Source organism: Styela clava, chromosome 3, assembly GCF_964204865.1.
Source record: "Styela clava chromosome 3, kaStyClav1.hap1.2, whole genome shotgun sequence".
Classification (NCBI taxonomy): Eukaryota; Metazoa; Chordata; class Ascidiacea; order Stolidobranchia; family Styelidae; genus Styela; species Styela clava.
In genome coordinates, this window is record NC_135252.1 from 7,244,381 (window position 1) to 7,266,665 (window position 22,285).

At 35.2% G+C, this 22,285-nt stretch overlaps 2 protein-coding genes across 2 annotated transcripts in view; both read right to left on the bottom strand.

The window, feature by feature from the left end:
- LOC120342372 (inactive phospholipase C-like protein 1) overlaps positions 1 to 272 on the bottom strand; it is a 52,855-nt gene extending 52,583 nt beyond the window's left edge. Inside the window, exon 1 of the mRNA XM_039411180.2 lies at positions 93 to 272. Within this exon, the coding sequence (XP_039267114.2) occupies positions 93 to 112 (20 nt within the window). The 5' untranslated portion in view covers positions 113 to 272. The remainder of the gene's footprint in view (positions 1 to 92) is intronic.
- A 16,509-nt stretch (positions 273 to 16,781) lies between these two features.
- LOC144421000 (uncharacterized) lies at positions 16,782 to 20,905 on the bottom strand. Its single transcript, XM_078111010.1, has 2 exons — positions 20,170 to 20,905; positions 16,782 to 18,693 (listed from the first exon to the last, which is right to left on the bottom strand). The coding sequence occupies exon 2, from the start codon at positions 17,568 to 17,570 to the stop codon at positions 16,890 to 16,892; it is 681 nt and encodes a 226-aa protein (XP_077967136.1). The 5' UTR covers positions 17,571 to 18,693; positions 20,170 to 20,905; the 3' UTR covers positions 16,782 to 16,889.
- Between the last annotated feature and the right edge of the window lie 1,380 nt (positions 20,906 to 22,285).

Below are 22,285 nucleotides of genomic sequence, written 5' to 3' on the forward strand. Positions count from 1 at the left end.
TTATTGATTTTCTAATGCACCGACAATGGTAAATGGGTGATATCCCCATAGAAAACATATTTGTGTCTATTCCATGCAATACTATATCATACCTGGTACTTCTACCGTCCATTTTCTATGAGCTTTCTTTATAGTCGCCTAACTATCTTCTTTGTTCGGCAGTCACCAAAACTAATGCTTTCGTCGTTAAGATGCTTTCGTCGTTAGCTTGATACCCAAATCCAATTGATTTCGGACATTCTGCCAATACCAGGGCCTATTGTAACCTAATCCTGTAAAAATTGTCAATTAAGTAATGCATGTGTAGGGGTGTATAGAAATTCAAATCAGAAAATGTTAACTTGTTTGGTATAATGGGGTTTTTGTTCAGGAGAGAAACGATTACAGGCCTTAGCCAAATAGTCAAAGTCGGGAGGTGAAAGAAATAATCCGCTCATATCGAGCTGTTAGCAACCTTTGAAATGTTACGAGCTAAATAATATTAGTCATATTGTAGAAAGCACACTGCCACCGGCGGTTTCTCCGTATGTTCTGCATTCTGGCGATGATGCAGTCCGAAATCCTTGACTTGAACCGCCTAGGCTAGTTTGAAATCTGCCGATAGGGCTAAATTGTAATATCACTACCATAGTAGAACGGAATAATTGTAACCTATTTCTTATTGAAACCTCGACGCAAAGAAATGCAAACGACACCCCACAAGGGCCACAATATCAGCATTATTCAGCGACAACACTCAGCGCTAAACCAGCAAAAAAATTACGACAATTAACGAAAAATTAATCGCAATTTATCATATTTTCATAAAAGACTAAAAATACCATTTACTCGGAATTTGCAAATTTCGCACAAAATTCCAAACTAATTCACACTAAAACAAAAAATTGACACAGACTCCTTTGCTTTATAAACAGAGCTTATTTATCAAATCATTTACCAGAGCAACACCTGTGCTCGCTAGACGTTTTTAACAGAGGCGAAAGACGAACACAATCAGCATCGATCGCGATTAAAGCTAAGTTATCGATCTTATCTGATCCACTGTCGGAGATCGCTATATAATATAGTCTGTTAGTCATCCTTCAATGGAAAAGTCCAATAATTTGGTTTAAATGAAATCGAACATCAACGGAATCGTTCTATGATGCAGCTAGCGTAGGTTTATACTAATGAGATATTTTCGATATTAAACTTGGCGGTGTGTTTCATCAATAAAGCAGACTGAAAAAAAATGAAACATTTCTGCCCGTGCCATCTGGCAATTAAGACTATGGCATTTCGATATCGTTCCCAATTTTAAAATAAAAACAAAATTAGAAATATCCTAATATCGTTAATCGAAATGATAACGGGCAATAATATTAATAATTCATTATAAAACAAACCATAACACTGGTATAAGCTAATAGAGAACAATAATTGTATGGAAACTGTGTAAAAGGCGTCAACAGCGAATATTAATTACATGCTAAGTTGTATACTACATACTTAACCCTAAGTTTGTCACGGCCCACGGGATACAGGTATTTGATTGGTAAAGTTCATGAAGAGTGATATTGCTAAACAACAATAAGGGTTGGTCTTGAATTAGTGAAACGCCGCATGCGTGCGATAAACATGAGTGGCGGTGAATAGACAATAAATTATTCCCCCGACTATTGAGAAAGAATTGCTTTAAAGGTGTGTAGCAGGAATTTCTATACAACTTGGCCTTAAGAGTAGTTTCACCAGAGAATTTTTTATAAAGTAGCAATTTCTCTACAATCGCACAAAAACATTCAATTGAAGCATCTCAACAATATATGTTTTCGGAAGCAATTGGACGGGAATGTGTCGAATCAAGAAAGGCTGCAACACAAATATCGAGAATGAGAAGGTGAATGTGCTAAAAACGGCGCCACGGAATACTTTTCGATAAAAACATTTTCTAATCAAGCTATTGAACTTGGATCATAGTACACGGGAATAATGACCTTCGATTGTACCAATATATAAATACTGAAATCTATCTTAACATTTCGGTTGTCATAATTTTACATCTTACCAAGTATACCTAACCTGAGTAGCAAACAGCAAACGCGAATCTGCTAACCACATGTCTACAAATAGTAAATTATAATTAAATTGATGATATAAAATGTCTCCTACAGTCCCGTAAAAATGGATTTGCAAATATTGGGATTCGTTACATTCGGTTGGCTGTGCAAAAATTTTGCATAAAAAGCGATAGACATTTCTGATCCATCGATGCGATTCAGTGATAGGCTAATTATCAGAAATGGAAGTGCTCTCACCAGCTGGACAGACACATCACAAATGCCACAAGTGATAAAACACTATATTCGTGTCGTTTGCTATTTTTCGCGGAAGAAATCAATAAATACGGAGCCCTTTACTACGAAAAAAATAATATATATATTATTAAAAGAAAAAAATTCCTTTAGGAGGCGAGGAATTAAAACATACCACAAATTGGGTCATGTCAGATGGCGGTAGATTTCAGGAAAAATACATCCATTATGTTGTTTAGTAAACGTATCGCACGACTGCGATTTTCATTTAAAATAATCGCTGCTCAGACAATCTGAAGTTTTTCTAACTTGATTGTCGGGGTAAGCGTTTCTATATTTTGTGAATTGTATTAATAATGCACCACCTCCTACAATTCCTTAACTCATTTACTAGAAAACTTTCCCAGTTTAATATCTGAATATATGTGTACTGTGAACTACAGTCAACTGAATTACTTGACGCAAGTCTCAAAAACATCACCTATGCTTTACCTCAAAATTACATTCAGATATTCTGGAATTCCAAGGTCTTCGAAATATTCATCTCAAGCCTGTTTATTGAAATTGCACAATCTATGGAACAACCTTAATTTTGCAGTGTTGTTTACTCCTCCTTATTGTAAAGATTAAAAAACTAGGAAAAAAATTAACTATTGTAGTTACTTTTTTCATGTCCATACACCCCAATCTAATACGCCAATCAAAAAATTATGCAACTTATGTGAGCATAAGCATCATCAATAATTAACGTCATATAAAACGAAACCCATCCTACAATGACAAAGACATAAATGTAAATTGAGGATTTATATGTTGTTTGATGTATATAGACATTAAAACTGTTTTGTGTTACAATTCCACAATTGTAGAGGTAGATAATCTATATATATAGGTGAGGTAGATAATCTATATATATATACTAAGTAGTATGTATGTATACTGACTTATCAATAAATTTCACAATATTTTCATAGATTTTCTAAAAATTAGTCAGTATTCAAATCACACTATTCAAATTCTTTTGTAATAATTATATGTGTATACTATATCAAAAGTTATTGAAACTCCTAATTCTAAATATAGCCTAGCCTCACACATCAATTCTAAAAACCCTCAAAAAAGGTCCTATCAACCAACTATATGAAGCAATATGAACTGACTTAGCATTTTCTGTAACAATAAATCCACAAAATAAAACAGCATGACATAGCTGTTGTGTACCATATTTCAGGCCTCTGTATATTGAATGGCCTACACTTCGCATTTATAGCTCAAGCTAGAATAATTCACTCCATAAGACCTTGATAAATGACTATTCAGCAGATAGTATAATAATATCAGGGCTGGTTATGCAGACTAGGTTACAAAGAATGTGCTGTGAAAGAAAATTACTCTGGATCAATCACGCATAAAAACATAGAGTGAATTTGATTTATTACCTAAGTTAAATAAAATATATAAAGTAACCAGAATAAGCCTTCCATGGCTTGTTATAGTTCCAGACAAAGCTAGAATGGTGCCAATTCAGCATTTTAACATCACAAGTTATTGAAAGATAACTGGAATTAAAATGTTGTAGAATTGAAATTAACACTTTCATTGATGATAAGTTAACATTTCTGTGGTATATTGTCAACAACATATCCAATCTAAGACTAAGTTTTTGGGGTTTATTCATACAACATGATCCTATAATCCAATTCTATGCTCCACTGAAATAAAGCAGAATGATCATTGAATTATTCATAAATAAAATGCAAAATTTATAATGTCTTCAAAACAAGTCAAAAAAGAAATAGGCTATGTTTCGAATTTTATTCTAAATTTTCTTGATGAAGCCAAGATAATTCTGATAAATCTAAGATAACACAGGTTCTATCTATCTATATCTTGTTACCCAAAAATGTTGTTTTCAGTTGAAGTCATATATCAAAATAGGAAAGATTTTATCATTCTGGAAACATGAAGATTTCGTATTATCTTGACTTTCTATGTAGTGGAAATCAGTAATTAATGTCATTTACTTTCACATTCGCAAAACGCAACATTTAAACAGATAATTGAAGATTAGATTTTCTGAATGTGTGAAAAGGCATTAAGGCAGGTTCTTACCCTCAAAAACTAACCCAACTAAAAATTGGAAAGTTTCTCTTGGGTTAAATCTACTCGAAGCAAGGTAGGGTGAAAATCTACTCCTAGCAAGCATATTCAAAACTGCGAGATTTACTCACGAATATAGCCAAGAAGCAACAACTAATAATGTCAATTAGCAGCAGCAAAATGAAAGAAGTGGAAAATTGTTGAAATTGCATTATTACGTTGACAGAAAGTAGTAAATTTTGTATTGCACGACACACTACATTACCATGATATACATATTTATTTGCATCCTGAACCACTTGTTTATATTTCAATAAATTTAAATTATAGAAACGCTTAACACAGATCAATAATTTTCCCACTGTTTATGTCTTGCCTCACAAATGCCCATTTGAATACAAACGAAGCATTTTTTAAAATCAAAAAACAAAAGCCAATATTGCTCAAAACGTGTGTCTAATTCATATAAAAACTTAAATTCACACCAACATACTTTATTCTCTGATCAAGCATGTAAACTGAAAAGATGGTATTTCGCAACATTGAAAGTGTACAAACAAAGGAACTGTTGGCATAGTCATCGTAACACGATCTTGCAGTTTATTAATTCAGGAGAAATTTTGTTCAGAATATAGCACTTACAAAGCTGCCAAAACACTAAATAATATTCAGCATGAATACTAAAACTCATAACTACTAATCGGTTAACTATTTTTAGCACTGTGAATCTCATTTATATTTATCGTACATAACACCTGTCTGGTACATCACCTACCACATAATGGAATTGCTATCTGCTTACAACAATAGATCAAGATCTTTGTAACTACAAATTTAAACTAGATTTAATAACATGGAATGAATATTATTTTAGAATAGCAACAGATCATATTATACAGTTTTACACATCAATCATATTGGCATACAATAAATTTGTTATAAGCCTCTTAAAAACAGTTACCTTATAATAAACAATACATCATACCGTGAAAAGACTACTTTGCTGATGAAAATCTTAGATGACACTGATTACAATGCTATTGAACTCATTTTGCAATGTGTTCCTGAGGGCATTCTTAATACAGTTGTCTAGTCACTTGAAGATATCGGAAAAATAGCCTGAGGCAAAACAAAGCATGCTTGATGTCAACAGTAGTTGCTAACGTTCATACCATAAATGCCAATACATTTTCACCTGGTTTGATTGAACAATATTGTGGTGATAAAATCTGTTAGGTATACAAGTAAAACAAAAGTTCATCAACTATAAAACACACAATTAAATTGGACTTTGATAATAATACCCACAATTAAGGTTTTGCACCACACAATCAATATCAAAATTTTTACTTCCAAAAACTAAGAGTTGCTCTTATAATAAAGGTCCATTAAATAATGTCATCATAATTATTATCAGTATTCAGGGTAACGCCCAGGTAGTAGAAAACGCAAAAGAGTTCAAATTACCCAAGAATGCAATTAGGATTCCTTTTTCTGCAATATTATCATATTTCTGTATTTAAAATGACTTCATCGAGGCATTTATAATAAATCCTAATTAATTAGTTACACTTAAAGAATTTTCAGATTAAATACCCAATATTGCCAGTCCTTATCATAAATAAAATCACAGTTTGAGAGTATGCTATGGTATCAGTTTTTATCATCTTTTATGCAATTTCACTTGGAGAAACTTTCTAAGCTCTAAAAATAGGTAGATTACTGCATCAGCATAGATGAGGATATCAACTATTATTAATAACTAATAGTTATTAGTAAATAATCTTTTTTAAATAAATAAAGAACACTTTCTCTCAGCTTGGTACTTATTTGGGTGCTTAGAAATTACAATTTTGACTGAACAACTGCCTCTTGAAATATCATGTAAAAAATGAACAACAAATAAAAAGAATTTAATTAAAAACAATGAACTGGTCTTACAAACAATCAACTTTTTAAAAATTAATAATAACATCATTTAGGAATATAGAAACATTATATTTTAATTTAGCCAGATTGCAATGTGATGCTGTTAAAACATTGTTCTTGACATATGTTATCAATGTGTTACAGGTCATAACAAAAGTTTGAATTCCTGCTTTACTCAGGGTGAAATACATGGGGTTTGTAACACATAACCGAAAAGATTTTGGCAGTTTCAATTCAATAAAGTAGAAGATACAGTTGTTACATACAGTTCCTTACAGTTGCTGCTTATACAGAGCTTTTTTAAGAGTGAAAAGCATGGAAAACTGTTAGACAGACAATATTGCAAATGCACGTTGTTCAACGAACAGATCAATTCTTACATCTAAGATAAAATTTATGATAACAATCATGTCCTTCAATAGTTTCAATTTAAATTTATAAAACGAGATGTTTTAGATATAAACCTATTATTTTTTGACACAAATCATAGCAATAGAACAATTAGGCTACATTAGAAAAATGAATTTATCACTGAGTATCAAAGACTGACAGAAGACTCCCTGTACGAATATGCTTACTATAAAGTTTCATATGAACAAAAACAAAACAACAACAACCAAAACGGAGCAAAAAAGGTTGGTAATTGAGAAGTTAAAACACAAAAGTCTACAGCAAAAGTTCTTGTCATTCAAATCAGATTGGTTTGAAGATGGACAGAATATTATATTCTAATGGTAAGAAGGAACAAATCAAGAAAGAAACACTAAGAAGAATTTTTTATTATGAATGTATTAAAAATTAAATATTAATAAGTGTATCAAAAATTAAAATATATTTTAAATTAGCATAGTATTTAGAATTAATAGAATGTGCAATGTTTTGCCAACCATAGAATTTTAAAAATCTGAACTTTACATAAGTAGAACAATTGATATCAACATATCATCAGAAGCTGTTTTACTTCTGTCAATCAATAATCTGTCAAATTATAGACTTAAAAATTCTGGTTTCAAAAACCAAGAAACTCATACGAACCAAACAACAGATAAATAACAAAACAATGACAATATTATATTAATTTATTTGTAACTTTATATTGTGATATAAATTGTTGTCGCAATTCCAGAATATTTAATGAAGCATTTAATAAATAAAGAATTGTTGAATCAAAATAGTAATGTTTAAAAATAGGGATATGAAGGTCAAAACAGTGGTCCAGTGCAAATTTTGGGTGAAATTTCATGCCCATTAACCTTCAAATAAATTGTAAATAGAGTTATAGCTTTCTAGTGACTTCTTGATTTGGTAAATCAAAAGAGTAATGTTTAAAAATAGGGATATAAAGGTCAGAACAGTGGTCCAGTGGATTAGAATGAAACAGCAAATTTCGGGGGAAATTTCATGCCCATTGACCTTCAGATAAATTGAAAATAAGAGTTATAGCTTTCTAGTGACTTTTTCCATCTTCAAGTATGGAAAATTTGAAATCATTTGGTCCAGTAATTCCTGAGAAAATTCCCAAAACCCTAATTACGACTTTTATATAGATAATCAATGACTGACATGATGGCCATTCAACATATAATACTAGTAAAGTAGCTACACCATTCAGCCATTGGTACTATAAAATGGTACATCAAAAATGTAAGAAACATAGCATTGTAACTAGGGGGTTCTGTCCAGACATTGTAATCTTAATGGTGGATGTATCAATGTTAATTATGTTATTTTACACTTCATATGATAAGCATAAGTATATTTTAACTCCATAATCAGGATATCAGACGATGAACAATTGATACAAACAATTGAATAAAACTGATTGCAGAATCAGGAGAGCAAATAAAACCTACAGAAGATAGATAAAGAAGAATTAATTCACTCACACATGCTGACATGCAACCACAGAAATTTAAATGAAAAATCTGAGAAGTCTAAGATAAATTACTTACAGACTTATAAAATATAGACAGATACCGGTAGGTCTGTAGACTGTAGTTGGTACAGGTTCACTGTTTGTCAATAAACTTTCGTGATTTACGGTACCGGTACCGGTACCCTACCGGTAGGTATATTATCCCATTACTGCATTATTACAATATTCAGAATATCACTAATCTCTCTTTCAGCATCCAGAAATTGTAATATAGGCTACCATAGAACCATACATGTACCGGTACCGTACCAGACGTCCCGTCATTCAAGGCACCGGTACCGATGCAGTACCGTACATACCGATAACAACGAACCAAACCTACTAATACAGTAATATGTCGGTACATGTACCGCTGTACGGTTATATTGCATCCACGTATCTTCACGATATCAATTAAATTTTTTTCGTATTTCGTTCGGAATTTTCGTATTGATATAAATTAATAAAATCGTTCACGATGTTAACATCAGCTCCAATGAGATCTTCTTTGTTTTGGGGGCGGGGACTTATTGCTGTTTGATTAGGAATTTCAGAACTTTGGTAGATGAATATCTAAATCTTAATTCATCTAATATGTAAATCTGACAAAACGGTACGGTACCGTACGTAGAGTAAAACAAAAAAGGAAGCTTTGTCTGCAAATCAGGAAAATATGACTGCTGTAGTGGGCTATCCGCCATCAGTTAATGAAACATAAAAATTTGCAAAACCCGAGGAAAAGGTGGAGGAATAATTCTGCCGAAAGACCTTTTCTAGTTAATTTCGTAACAATGACTAGCCGGTTTGATCATGATATTGTGCCCGTCCCGATTAAATCATAATCGGGCCGTGACGATTTCATAAAAAAAGAAAATGGCCTTTTGGCAACTGCTTCCATCTTCAAGTACAGCAAATTTGAAATTGATTTATCCAATACAACAATATACATTACGGACAACTTATTTGGTTATAACCAGTGGTGGGATTCAGCCGGTTTGCACCACGGAATTTTATGAGATCAGCTAACCGGTTTGCATTACTGGTTTGTTTGGTAAAAAATATGACTTTTTGTAACAAGAACCGGCTGAAAATGTGACTTTTGTGATGGAACCGACTGACAAAAAATTTGAATCCCACCACTGGTTATAACTATACTGTAAAAGTTTTTGCAATCTGGAGGGTCTGACTCTGAGGTTAGAAAATACCTGCAGAAAACTGTAAAGTGAATAACATTATACTACAGCATTGTGCCATTACGCTGAACAACTGAAGATTTTGTTCACTTGATGAATGGTTAGTATCAAATTAATCAATACTTCAGCATATCTGAAGATTTTTCACAATAACAAAGTTAATGTGGAAGAATTTAAAGGAAATCATAAATAATTACGAGTGTGTTTTCTACCAGTGACTTTGAAGCCACTGTGTTGAATGGTCAGTTTTTAATAACATTGTTGAAACTTCTCTGGACTCGAACTAGCTCCGATAGGTTTGATCAATGGCTCTGGTTTGATGATGGTTTGATGGTTAATTGCTGAATATGTAGAAGATATTGATCCATACAATCATGCAAATTGTCAACTTATTTTTATGGCACATATGTTAAGAAGTGATTTTCAGCACTGCTTTTTGCAACAATGTTCTACAATTATGCAATGTATGCATATTGCTTGCTAAGAATTTGTTATAAATGGATAGTTTCAGTATGTAATATATTTCATATTTTTTTTTACTCATTACTTATCGATTTTAATCGGTAAGTATGTTGATAGGTATTTGTCTGTCTGTCTGTTAGATGCACGCGATATCTCACGAAAGCGAGATTGAATCTGCTCTAGATTTTGCATGTACATTCATTATATGTCGGACCAGAAGCCTATTGATTTCGGATGAATTATGTCGTATAATTAGCGAGGTATTAATTAATTAGTGATGGGACACACGGTGTCACTATGGAGTAAGACCACTGTTTCGGGGGATCCCCTAACCTCCGATCGATAAGTCTTCGGTTTCCAACCGAATTCTAGTATTATTTTTTATTATTTATTTATATTTCTTGTCTGGTTTTTGCATATGCATTGGTGTGTGGAGTCTGAGCCCTAATTCGCCCGACAGTTGGATTCAGTTACTCGGCTCCAACCACCACTGCATATGTGAACTGTGCTGCGGATTCGCAGTGTCAGCCTCTTTCTGCTTTGCTGTCCTAAGAGTAAGCTTTGTATTTTGTCGCTCTTTTTCGTTTGCATCGTGAACTTCGAACCTATTTGTGTGACTTTGCAGCACACGGGATCTTCTGAACTAATTATTACAGTATTATTAGACTGTATTTGGGGGATCCCCTAACCTCCGATCGATAAGTCTTCGGTTTCCAACCGAATTCTAGTTTCACCTTTGCTCTATGTTTTTGTGTATGTGAGTGTGTGATTGAGCTTGTTTTTATTGCTTTACAAATCATTTTACATCTTCATGATGCTTACCAGTATTGGTAGTTATTACTTATCAATTTTAATCGGTAAGTATGTTGATAGGTATCTGTCTGTCTGTTAAATGCACGCGATATCTCACGAAAGCGAGATTGAATCTGCTCCAAAAATTTGCATGTCCGTTTATCATATCTCGGACCAGAAGCCTATTGATTTTGGGCAAATTATGTCGTATAATTAGCGAGTTATTAATTAATTAGTGATAGGACACAAGGTGTTACTATGGAGTAAGAGCGCTGTTTTGGGGAATCCCCTAACTTTCGATCGATAAGTCTTCGGTCTCCAATTGATATTCTCGTTTAAATATTGTTTTGATAAATAGTTGCAATGTATATTTTTGAATTTTGTTAAGGTGCACTGTCTAAATCATTTTTTGCTGTGTTCACTATTAGTCACAACTTATTTTCAACAACGGCGTGCTTTGATTTTTTTGTATTCACAGTCATTTCAAGCATCGCTTCATTTTTGTTCTTGTTTGAACAATATGATGGCTAGCATATTATATATGAGGATGATCCCTTCTTGCATAGCACTTCTATTCAGATTTGCTGTGTTTGGTATTGTTCACAAACTTATCACAACAATGCCTCTATGGAACCAATTCAGGATTTTAGTACTGATTCTGCAATGTTGCACTTTGATTTTTTCCAATATTCGAAGCTTCATGCTGCCTTTATTTCAATCATGCATTTTTCATTTGTTTTGTACATTTGTTAAATTGTTTGTGAATTTGTACGTTTTTAAAAGCAAACGATGTGTCCTAGAACTTTCAACTTATTCGGGTTTGTGCTATACACAACCAAGAATTCAGTTCCTTAGGCCTACACAATATTTGCAGTATTAAAAATCGGTTCCATTTATATATCAATTCTGGCGATCTCTCAATAAATCCCAATTGGATACCAACATGTGGTTCAAAATTTCATCAACCAAGGCGAAAGAAGTTGTCAGAAGTTTATTACATTCAATTATCTACTTCATATTTGCTGTTTTCGTTAAATTGCCCTCAAAGTACTGCCCGATTGTAAATCGCGTTTTTCTGTGTTTGTTTTATTATTATTTTTTGGTGGGCGGGCACGTACATTGGACGCTTTTTAACTTTATTTCGAGTTATGCTCGTCTCCCAGGTATTTCTGCATTTTGTTTTGTTCGTTTACTTTTAGTATTGCTCATGTCAGAGAACCAAAATAAATGATTAATTGCGACATGCGCGCCCCGCGGTTAAAATGCCAAACACCCAATTTCGTGATGAGTAAGTAGCTCTCCTGCGCTAGACGTTGTGGTAATAGTATTTATTCCACCAACCAGAATCAATCCAAAGACATAGCCATATTCAAGTTTATTTTTTCCATCCAGTAAAAAGTGGCGTGCAAAGTTTGAATAAAATATTTAAATACACAATTCACTGGGGAAGTGAAGTCACGGGGAACCAAAGTTGGTTATCAAGCAGCGACACCTAAAGTAATCACGGTAAGTATTTTTAAGTCATCGAGCTGTGTTACTATCGGTATATTATGTAAATCTGCTCATAACATGCCTAATAAAAATACAAGAAAATATGACTGTTTGCACTTGGACAATAAAATGCTATACAAAGAAAGTAAATTTGTTCCTAAATTATCTGTGAGATCTGAAATCAGCTGTATAATTTTTTGATCATGGGAACACGTTTTTATCTTTTTCGCTGGTAGTCTACTGTGACAGGTCGCATACCCGTACTACGGCGTTTCGAAATCGTGTCCACATGTTCCAGCATCGCGCTCTTGTTTCCTGTTATTATAAGTTTTGCATCCCTGCTATAAATTGCGTAGTCTGGTAGAAGGAATGGGACAGGATATACCTACTAATACATTTGGAATTACACTTGGTTCACGGAAAATCTCTGGAATATTATTGCACAAAGCGTACGTTCTTCTACAATCTACATCTATTCAGATAGAGCCACAAAGCATTGTTAACACAAATCTGTAAATACCAGATAGAATGGTCAGTATTAAATTCAAATTGACCACTAACTGTCATTATGGAACTAGATTTTAGTAGAAAACCAAATTCCAGGGGAAATAAACACACCTATCCAACGATATAACAACCAAACAAATTTATGAAATATTATAGAACAACAAAAGACAAACATTAATTGTATCTCGAGAAGAATATAGTAATATCTAAATATTTTCTGACGAAAAAAAATGATTGGGAAAAACTTTGGCAAAGTTCAGTATCAAACAAATATGAGGCATTCCTCCGAGCATTGTTGAAATGCGACTACGTGGCGTAGGACTGCGTATACATCTTGACTTGCTCATAATTGATAAAAATTGATATGGTCATCTTGATGTACACGCTACTTTTACGAATTTCAGACTTCAGAGCAGATAAAATATTTGCAAGCCGCAAAAGTCAAAGCAGACATTTTTTAATCTTTCTCTTAGAACAAACTTATAAAGCATGCTGCTGATTTCTCTCAAAATCGGACGTGATCGACCACTAAAGATTTGACCGGTCAATCGCGATTGACGTGTTGGCCACCCTTAATACAGATTATACGATCAACACGACAGTTCTTCGCAATATTTTCACTCAAAGTTACTTTTAAATAAATTACGAATCACTGTAACTAAAAGCAGATCAAATCTTTTGCGTAAAACAACATGTTATTATTCTAGCGAGATACACTTAATACGTTTGACACGCTGTTTTTTTCATTCATAATAATAAATTCTACCAAGAAAAATTATATGATTCAGAAAGTTTTATTTGAGTATATATAATACATTGCACAGGTAGTTTTGCTTAAACGGGTATCAATTATATATCCTTTCAACTCTGTTACTACATGTTTCGTTGAATACACCGTGTAGCCCCGAAAATAAGACCTAGCTTGAATTTTAAAAATAATTTCTTCCCCTTCAAATAAGACCTAGTCAATAACGCGAAATAGTTTTTTTGACCTAGGCGATAACAAGAAATCTCTTCTACACACTTTAAACGAGTGATAATCTGTGTTTCGCAGTTATTTGAATGAAACCTGTTTTAAAAGTTAATGGATATGGGCTTCCATATTTTGTATATATTTGAAAATCTCATACTTCTCTACTTTGTAATTTTGTTTTTGATAAATGAAAATATAAGACATCTTCCGAAAATATGCCCTAGTGTTATTTTTCGAAAGAAAATTTAAATAAGACACCCCGTCCTATTTTCGGGGAAATACGGTAGTCATTACGGGAACAAAAATTGGAATCACTGGAATGCTTACTTCGCTAAAATAAGCTGAAAGACTGTGCTACTTAACTTAGCAACCTGAGAACTTTTAGTGGCGAGAACTTTGCATTAAATTAACGCTTTCCTAATAATTTGGAAGAGAAAACCATTGGAAATGATACGAGATCATAGTTAAGAAGATTAACGTGTGGTCAATTTATTGACATTGTGTTACAGTATAAGGTCAGTTAACCACTTTGAATAGAATAAAATATAACGAACAAGAACGGAATCTCCAATGGAATACCACGCAGTTTTTCGTATCCTACTTTAGGCAGAAGAACAACAGAACAGAACATTGTAGCACATGCCAAATTCAGTCAGGATATTGTTTTATGCGACTGATTCTGACTAGTACATTGGCATAGCTTCTATTGTACATATATATGACATCTTATACATGAGCTTAACATTGCGGTCTGGAGTTAGAATGTCCCACTGAAAAATAATAGAAGAAAAAAAAATTTAAATCCTCATCAAGAGTATCATATTTATGTAAATTCATGTAATGTATTTCTGTAAATACTTTTGGCAAAAATGATCGATCAAATGTCTGATAGACACGGAGTCTAATTATGAGCCGTTTCGCTACTTGGTTATTAGGAAAATCGCCTTTCTTCGCAACTACTCAGCCAATTGATTTTTACAGTATTTGAAAATGAATGATGCCGATGAAAATCTACTACAAATGTTATCTACACTGGTTTGAGAAATAGTCTCCAACCAAAAGTGAAGCCGAAGTAAATAAAAAAGGAGCGAGACATATGAATTGGGTAAACAGAATATGGACAGAAGAAATCGCAGGCCATTCGCTGTTGAAGTAAGAATTAGTAACTAACTCATTATAAAATTATTGATATGGTGTTGCAAGCAGCCTAATTCTTATTTATTTATTTTATTAATATTTTTGTTTACTACCAGTTTGTAATTTATCGCGTTCTTCTCACTTTATAAATTATCTATGGGGTTCCATTATCTTTGAACCCGCGTACATTTGAACCCGTACATTTGAACCCGTAATTTGAACCCAGAACAATTGCACCTGTATACTATTGCACCTATGGACATTTGCACCTACGGACATTTGAACCCATACATTTCCACCCATGAATTTTAGCACCCGCATATAGATTGAACCCGCGGACATTTGAACCCGTGTACGTTTGCACCCGCGTACATTTGAACCCATGTACATTTGCACCCGCGGACATTTGAACCCGTGTACGTTTGAACCCGCGTACATTTGAACCCATGTACATTTGCACCTGCGGACATTTGAACCCGTGTACATTTGAACCCACGAAAATTCGCACCCGCGGACATTTGAATCCATGTACATTTGAACCCACGAACATTTGCACCCGCGGACATTTGAACCCATGTATATTTCCACCCACAGACATTTGAACCCACGGACATTTGAACCCGCGTATATTTGAACCAACGTTTATTATATTTCAACTCGCGTACATTTGAACCCGCGTACATTTGAACCCACGTACATTTGCACCTGCGGACATTTGAACCCGTGTACATTTGAACCCACGAAAATTCGCACCCGCGGACATTTGAATCCATGTACATTTGAACCCACGAACATTTCCACCCACAGACATTTGAACCCACGGACATTTGAACCCGCGTATATTTGAACCAACGTTTATTATATTTGAACTCGCGTACATTTGAACCCGCGTACATTTGAACCCACGTACATTTTCACAAAAAATGTTTGCCCCAACGGCAATTTCCAGTCGCAAATAATTTTCATGTTACAGGCGCAAGCTCAATATTCTAAATTTCAACACTGTTTCACTTGTAGTTAGTTTTGGTGTTTATGCATTTACCCGCTTCTACGAAGCAAGCATTTTTGAGTGTCGTTGTAGTCCGAGGGATAAACGTCTCTTAACGATATAAACAACATTGTTCTGCCAAGGTCTTTTTTCTTTTGCTGTTTTTTTTTACATTGACATTTGTAAATCCTTATCTCATTCGTTAGCCGCGATCTCCAAAACAGACGATGACCTAGAAAGCGGTATTTCGTTGAAATACCTGAAACCAGGGCTAATACGGAACAAATATCTCACAGACCAATGAAGTCTCAAATGAGGGTCTTACTAAAACTAGCTTTACAGTAATATTTTTAGTGGTCAACACCTATAATTTTGTTCTGAAATTATTGCACCGAAAACGCCTACTATGATATCCCGCCCAGCATGAGATTTGGGAGCTCTGTGGCCACTTCATGTTTTCTTGCTAGCATGTTTACAAAATTGTTATATGTATGCATACACGACTACGCTTTACTGTTGAAAATGAGTGTTGTCTCAAATCAGGTTTTGCCATTTTTCCTAAAATCAATCTATAAATTGAATACTATTGTCTGTATATAAATGAATAAACGCACAGATTCTTCGTTTCTAAGAAAATATGAAATTAAAATAATGAAACTATGCCATTTTTACATGTTCATAGCCAAATGCCAGTTTTATTGAAGTGTTGTTTCATTAAAATGTCAGAACAAAACTATACATAGAAATCGTAAGTCATGTAAATATGTTGAATATTCGAAAGTGAAGAAGTTTTAAAATCATTATCGTGGGCAAAAATGGTTTTTGCTGTTTACACTATTTAGAGTAAATCGAACATATTCAGCATATAGGGTCTGTTAAATATGATATTGCAATTTACAAACGATGTCATAGGTTACGGATTACATTTATTTTAATATCTCAATAAAGTTATCACTCACAAGTTTGTGTCGAATGGGCGATCAAATTTGAAAAAGAGTAGCTATGGACGTTTTACAAAATAGGAATTTATCAATTATGATACAATAGTTAAACAACAAATCAAAATAATGACGATAAACGAAATTTTACGATATCACGATCAAAGTCAAAATCAAATAGACTGCATTTGAGCTATTGAGTGGAGATACCTCAGCTTGTCGGTTTCAGTTCCATATGAAAAAACTTTAACTGACAACCTAACAGCAAGTTGTACATACTTTGATCTTTGGTGGGCCGTAACTCCTACATGAGCATTTGCCGCAGTCAGTTTGTGGACCGCAATGTCTTTTCGTAGGCCATTCAGCAAACCCCATATACTCGGATGTTTGCATCGGAACATTCCTTGTAAGGCGTTGTGAAATCCTTCTACAGCGTTTGTTGTTCTCGGGGCCGAAGGCATCATTTCAATCTCTTTGGCATTGTTGCACAATCGAGGGGGAAATCTTGCTTCTCTTGGACGTGAACCCACTTGAGGTCCACGAATGTAGGTAGATTCAAAATATTGCAAAAGTTGATTGCATTCGGGCGAATCTTCGAAGGTGTCGCAAAGCAAGGTGAAGACTTCGGCAACCTCGTTAATGGGAACAAAAGCCAGAGCTGCCAAACTTCTAATCTTCAGATTGAAAGAGGGTAAACATTCAAACTTCTCTTTTAATCCGATAGAACCAACTTTTTGAATTATAGCTTGTGACAGGTGAAAATAACATCCTTCAATATCGGCCAGAGGAAATTGTGCATGGAATGCATTGATAGCTGCTATTTCAAAATCAACAATGATTTGTGGGGTTAGCATTTGGGAAAATGATTTTCAACACTTCCCACTGCGCCCACTTTACAGTGGATTGTATACAACTGGAAGAAAATATCGGGCACCACATCAAATGTACCGTCGCCAAGATATGTGTCACTATCTAGATGTGCAAGTAGTGATCGATCTCCAATGGCCATTACCCGATGACGATCCTCCGGGCCAGTGTCATGCAAAATGATATCTAAATATTCGCTCGGAATATCAAAGCTTGCACTTGTAAGATTCGTACGTGAACAATTTTTCTGTCGCCTTACTCTGCGTATATTGGCCTCCAGAGTCGACTTGCCTGGCAAGCGCATTAGTACATCTGTTGATCTATTATTTAATACTTCACCTAAAATATATCTTGTCGATGTATTTGATGGTGTTGATGCTGCTTCTTTTAATGTTGCACGGATGATCCCAACTTCAGTCTAAATGCTGTCGCCAGAATGACTGTGATATCCTAGTTCTTTTATTACATTTTCACCGATCGTAACAACAGTCGATTTACATCGAAATTTCCTAAACTGACGGCAGCGCCAATGAGTAGCATCTGAAACCCGATTATTTCGCTTACAATATTCATGGCCTTTGTAAATCAGTGAGTCGTTTCCTCTTGTGGTCTTGCAAAATGTAGGCGCCATGTTTCCAACTTATTTTCGCAAAGGGACTTGTCATCTTCGCAGCTGCAACGTCCTGAAGAAACAGTTTGGAATTGTCTGCGAGGGAAAAAGGGTATTGATGCGAGGAAAAACTTTGCCCGGGATCGAACTATCTGCGGGGGAAAAAGGGCATTGATGCGAGGAAAAACTTTGCGCGGGATCGAACTAACACATCAATTAAAATCCTTTCTCGCGCTCTTCAAGAGTCGTCGACCGTTCAAAACACAAATCATACTTCCCAATTTTGGCTCGCATTCTACAGCGGAAAATTTTGTCCATTGAGTCTTATGATATCGACAATTGCGATGACAATGACAGACGGAGTATAATATAAATATATAATATAATTTAAATATATAGAAAATAGTTGTAATAAAGCCCTCGAGTATTTAATCGAGAATTCCATGGTGTTTTCGCAACGTATGCATTTGGAGAAAGAATCCTAAGTGTACCTTCCAATCCTATAGTATATGCTATAGCAGGGGTTCTCAAACTTTTGGTGTTGCGGAGCCTTTGAAAGGTTGAATATTATTCGCGGAGCCCCAAAATGAATGTTAAAATTGTTCTTTTCAGATTAATATTCCTGATCAAGTTAAAAGTACTTTACTTATTTTAAATGCTGAATCTTTTTTGATAGGGTTAACACAAGCAATAAATAAATCTAAATTTTATACTAAAGATGTTAATTTGACACTTGACGAACATATTAATAAATTAGGGGTCGAATTTTTGCTCTTTTGACATTTTTGGAAGACTTAAAAGGCCGCTAATAACGTGCGCAATTTCATTTTGTTACAATCGCCGATATTTTTTGTCAGCATGGCGTGTTAAAAACAATCATCTTTACACCGGTGTTCATTCTCCCTAATTCAAAAATTTCCCCCGGCATATACACGTAATGTTACACAATGACGACGTTAATTGCTTTTTTGTTCTCGTGGGGAATTATGAGTTCAATGTGAAAAACATGTTACCATATTATAGTCATCGGCGACAAAATGCTAAAAATAATAATTAATAAAGAGGTAAATCCGCAACTCAAATTCCTTGATTGAAAAACGGCATTCTAAAATTTAAAACTGAAACTTAAAATGGAAGACCACTCGTTTGGTTTCAGCAGACTCACCTCAGATTGAAAACGCTTTTATAGACATTGTAAATCACAAAATTTGGTGTTATGTTAGGTTTTCGTCGTAGTAACTGCGAAATCGAAACACAGTCAATTGTGCGCGCGATGTACCTCTTTTCCCATTCTGAAACTACCGACGGACCCACACGCAATCAATTGTGCGCGCGATCCGCTATGTACCTTTTTTCATTCTGAAACTACCGACGGAGCCTAATGCAATAAAATAATATTCAATTGTTCGTATTTTGCCCAGACATTGTGAGTGTGCGAAAGAACAAATCAAGTTTGACAAATCCCAAGATCGCAAAAATACGACTCCAATTTATTTCTAGTTGGCAGTTTATCACATATTTTATGTTATTTTAGAATAGTATTCTTTCATTTTAGTAATCCTAATAGTAATCTCGAATCAAACGTGAGTAACGATGAGCACAATTACATTATAACGAAGAGACACGTTAAATGCTGGCATCGGCCATGGATTGAATATTTTACGCGACAGAAATCTCGTTATCCGTTTTTTTAATCGCGAAGAATGTTGCGCGGAAATTTCCAATCCCAATTTTGAACCACCTCCCTTCTAAGAATCCTGGCTGCGCTCCTGCTTATAAATAATGTCATTTTTTAATTCCGCCTCTTTGCCATATTTCGAGGCAATATTGTTGTCAGATTTTATCAAAGCTGTTATTGCTTCTTTGAACAGTTACAAAATTTTGAGTCAGTATTTTGAAGAGTAATCGAATACCTCGCGGAGCCCCTGGGCTTCTCTCGCGGAGCCCTGGGGCTCCGTACGGAGCACTTTGAGAACCTATGTACTATAGTATATAGAATGGAAAGATAAGGGTGTATATGTAAAGACGCTAATATCCGTAAATGCAAATGCCCATGGGTGTAGATGTTCATGGGTGCAAATATCTGTGGGTACAATTGTACGCGGGTGTAAATGTATGTAGGTTCAAATGTACGCGGGTTCAAATGTACGTGGGTTCAAATGTCCGCGGGTGCAAATGTTCGTGGGTTCAAATGTACATGGGTTCAAATGTCCGCGGGTGCAAATGTACATGGGTTCAAATGTACGCGGGTGCAAACGTACACGGGTTCAAATGTCCGCGGGTCCAAATGTACATGGGTTCAAATGTACGCGGGTGCAAACATACACGGGTTCAAATGTCCGCGGGTGCAAATATACATGGGTTCAAATGTACGCGGGTGCAAACGTACACGGGTTCAAATGTCCGCGGGTTCAATCTATATGTGGGTGGTAAAATCCATGGGTGGAAATGTATGGGTTCAAATGTCCGTAGGTGCAAATGTCCATAGGTGCAATAGTATACAGGTGCAATTGTCCTGGGTTCAAATTACGGGTTCAGATGTACGGGTTCAAATGTACGTAGGTTCAAATGTGCTGTCACCATCTATGGCTGTGTGTGTGTGTGCGTGAAATAATTCAACTATTTTAGGAGAGTGAACACATACCAATTCTTCTTGACAAAACTCTCATCCTATATATATTTTGTACGTTTTGAACATTGTCAAGATTTTGCTTGCTCCCCTGATTTCATTCATAATCAGTTTTTATTTATTTGTTTTTATCAATAATTTTATTGTTGTGCTGATTATGGAGTCGAAATAAACTTATATAAGTACTTAATTCAGCGTCCCAAGTTACCTATCAGGAATGATTCAATGATGAATCAGAAGTGCTGAGTTTGGGGGGAGGTTGTTTCATTTAACGGAATGGCGGGATAACGCAAGCACAATTCAGCGTTCCTCGCCTATGCTTGATAAATCCCTAATTATCTCAGGTTTAGGGCATGTCAAATAAGCGATAGCTGGATAGCCTACAACAATTGCGCATTTAAAACAATTCTCGGCGCGCCAATCCGAAAAATTGCTGCGACGATGTTGATCATATATGCCTCGACAGAAAGCAAGACGATTGCAAAAGTCTATTGAAACTGCCGAGTGGCATAACGCCTATATTTCAAGAAAGACAGCGCTTCAGAGGACATTTTGAGGTTATGGGTATATTCGTGTGCAATGCAAGAGAGCCCATTTTTTCCATTAATTGTTGATGGGGACTCATTCTTTGTAGCGTACCTGGTTTGAACTGCGATAACTAGTGGGCCCAAAGCGAGATATAAGTAAACAGTCAGATGCCAAGCGTACCCGATATTCCGCGATTACACCATCATCGGGATCAATAAGCTCCCGAGATGCTGTCACTCTTCATATGAGAGAAAATCTCGACGTTGAGCCAAGCTTGACACGGACGGGTTATGAAATAACCGGTCCACGTCACAAGTTTTTAGGGAATAGATTACGCAAGACCGCCATTCTTATAGTCCAAAAGGGTAGGTGGTGCGCATACCGCCGGGCAACAAAGCCGGAAAGCGAGGAAGTGGAGAGTCGCTGGAATTAGTCAGCTAGCGCGAGCTAGAGTTTGTGGTGGCCAAATCATATTGACGACGAAAATTTGAAACGGTCGTATCTTGGAACATGCTTATTAACAAAGTGTAGAGAGTTACTCCAAACGCCGGAGTATTTCGAGTAGCCTTGTGATCGTGATCGAATATTGAGGAGGCTATTATTATATCTGCGAAAATCTATTTAAGCGACAATTGTTCATATGTAAACACCGCTATAAACTAAGCAGTTTGCCGTCCCAACATAAAACTTACGGCTTATATTAACCTGCTCACGACAAACCAGGCAATTAGTCGAACAATTCATCCTTTGCAAAATGCTCGTTGACTCACCCATTCGTCCATGCCTGATATGATCTTTGTGTTGGTCCACGGTCCAGGTCTCTCGGATTACATCACGTGGCCGCGTCCAACGTGTCGTGGTTGTGTTTTATTGTTTCTTTATTTTTGATTCGGACGCGGTTGAATGAACTTTAGTGATGTAATAAAGAGACAACA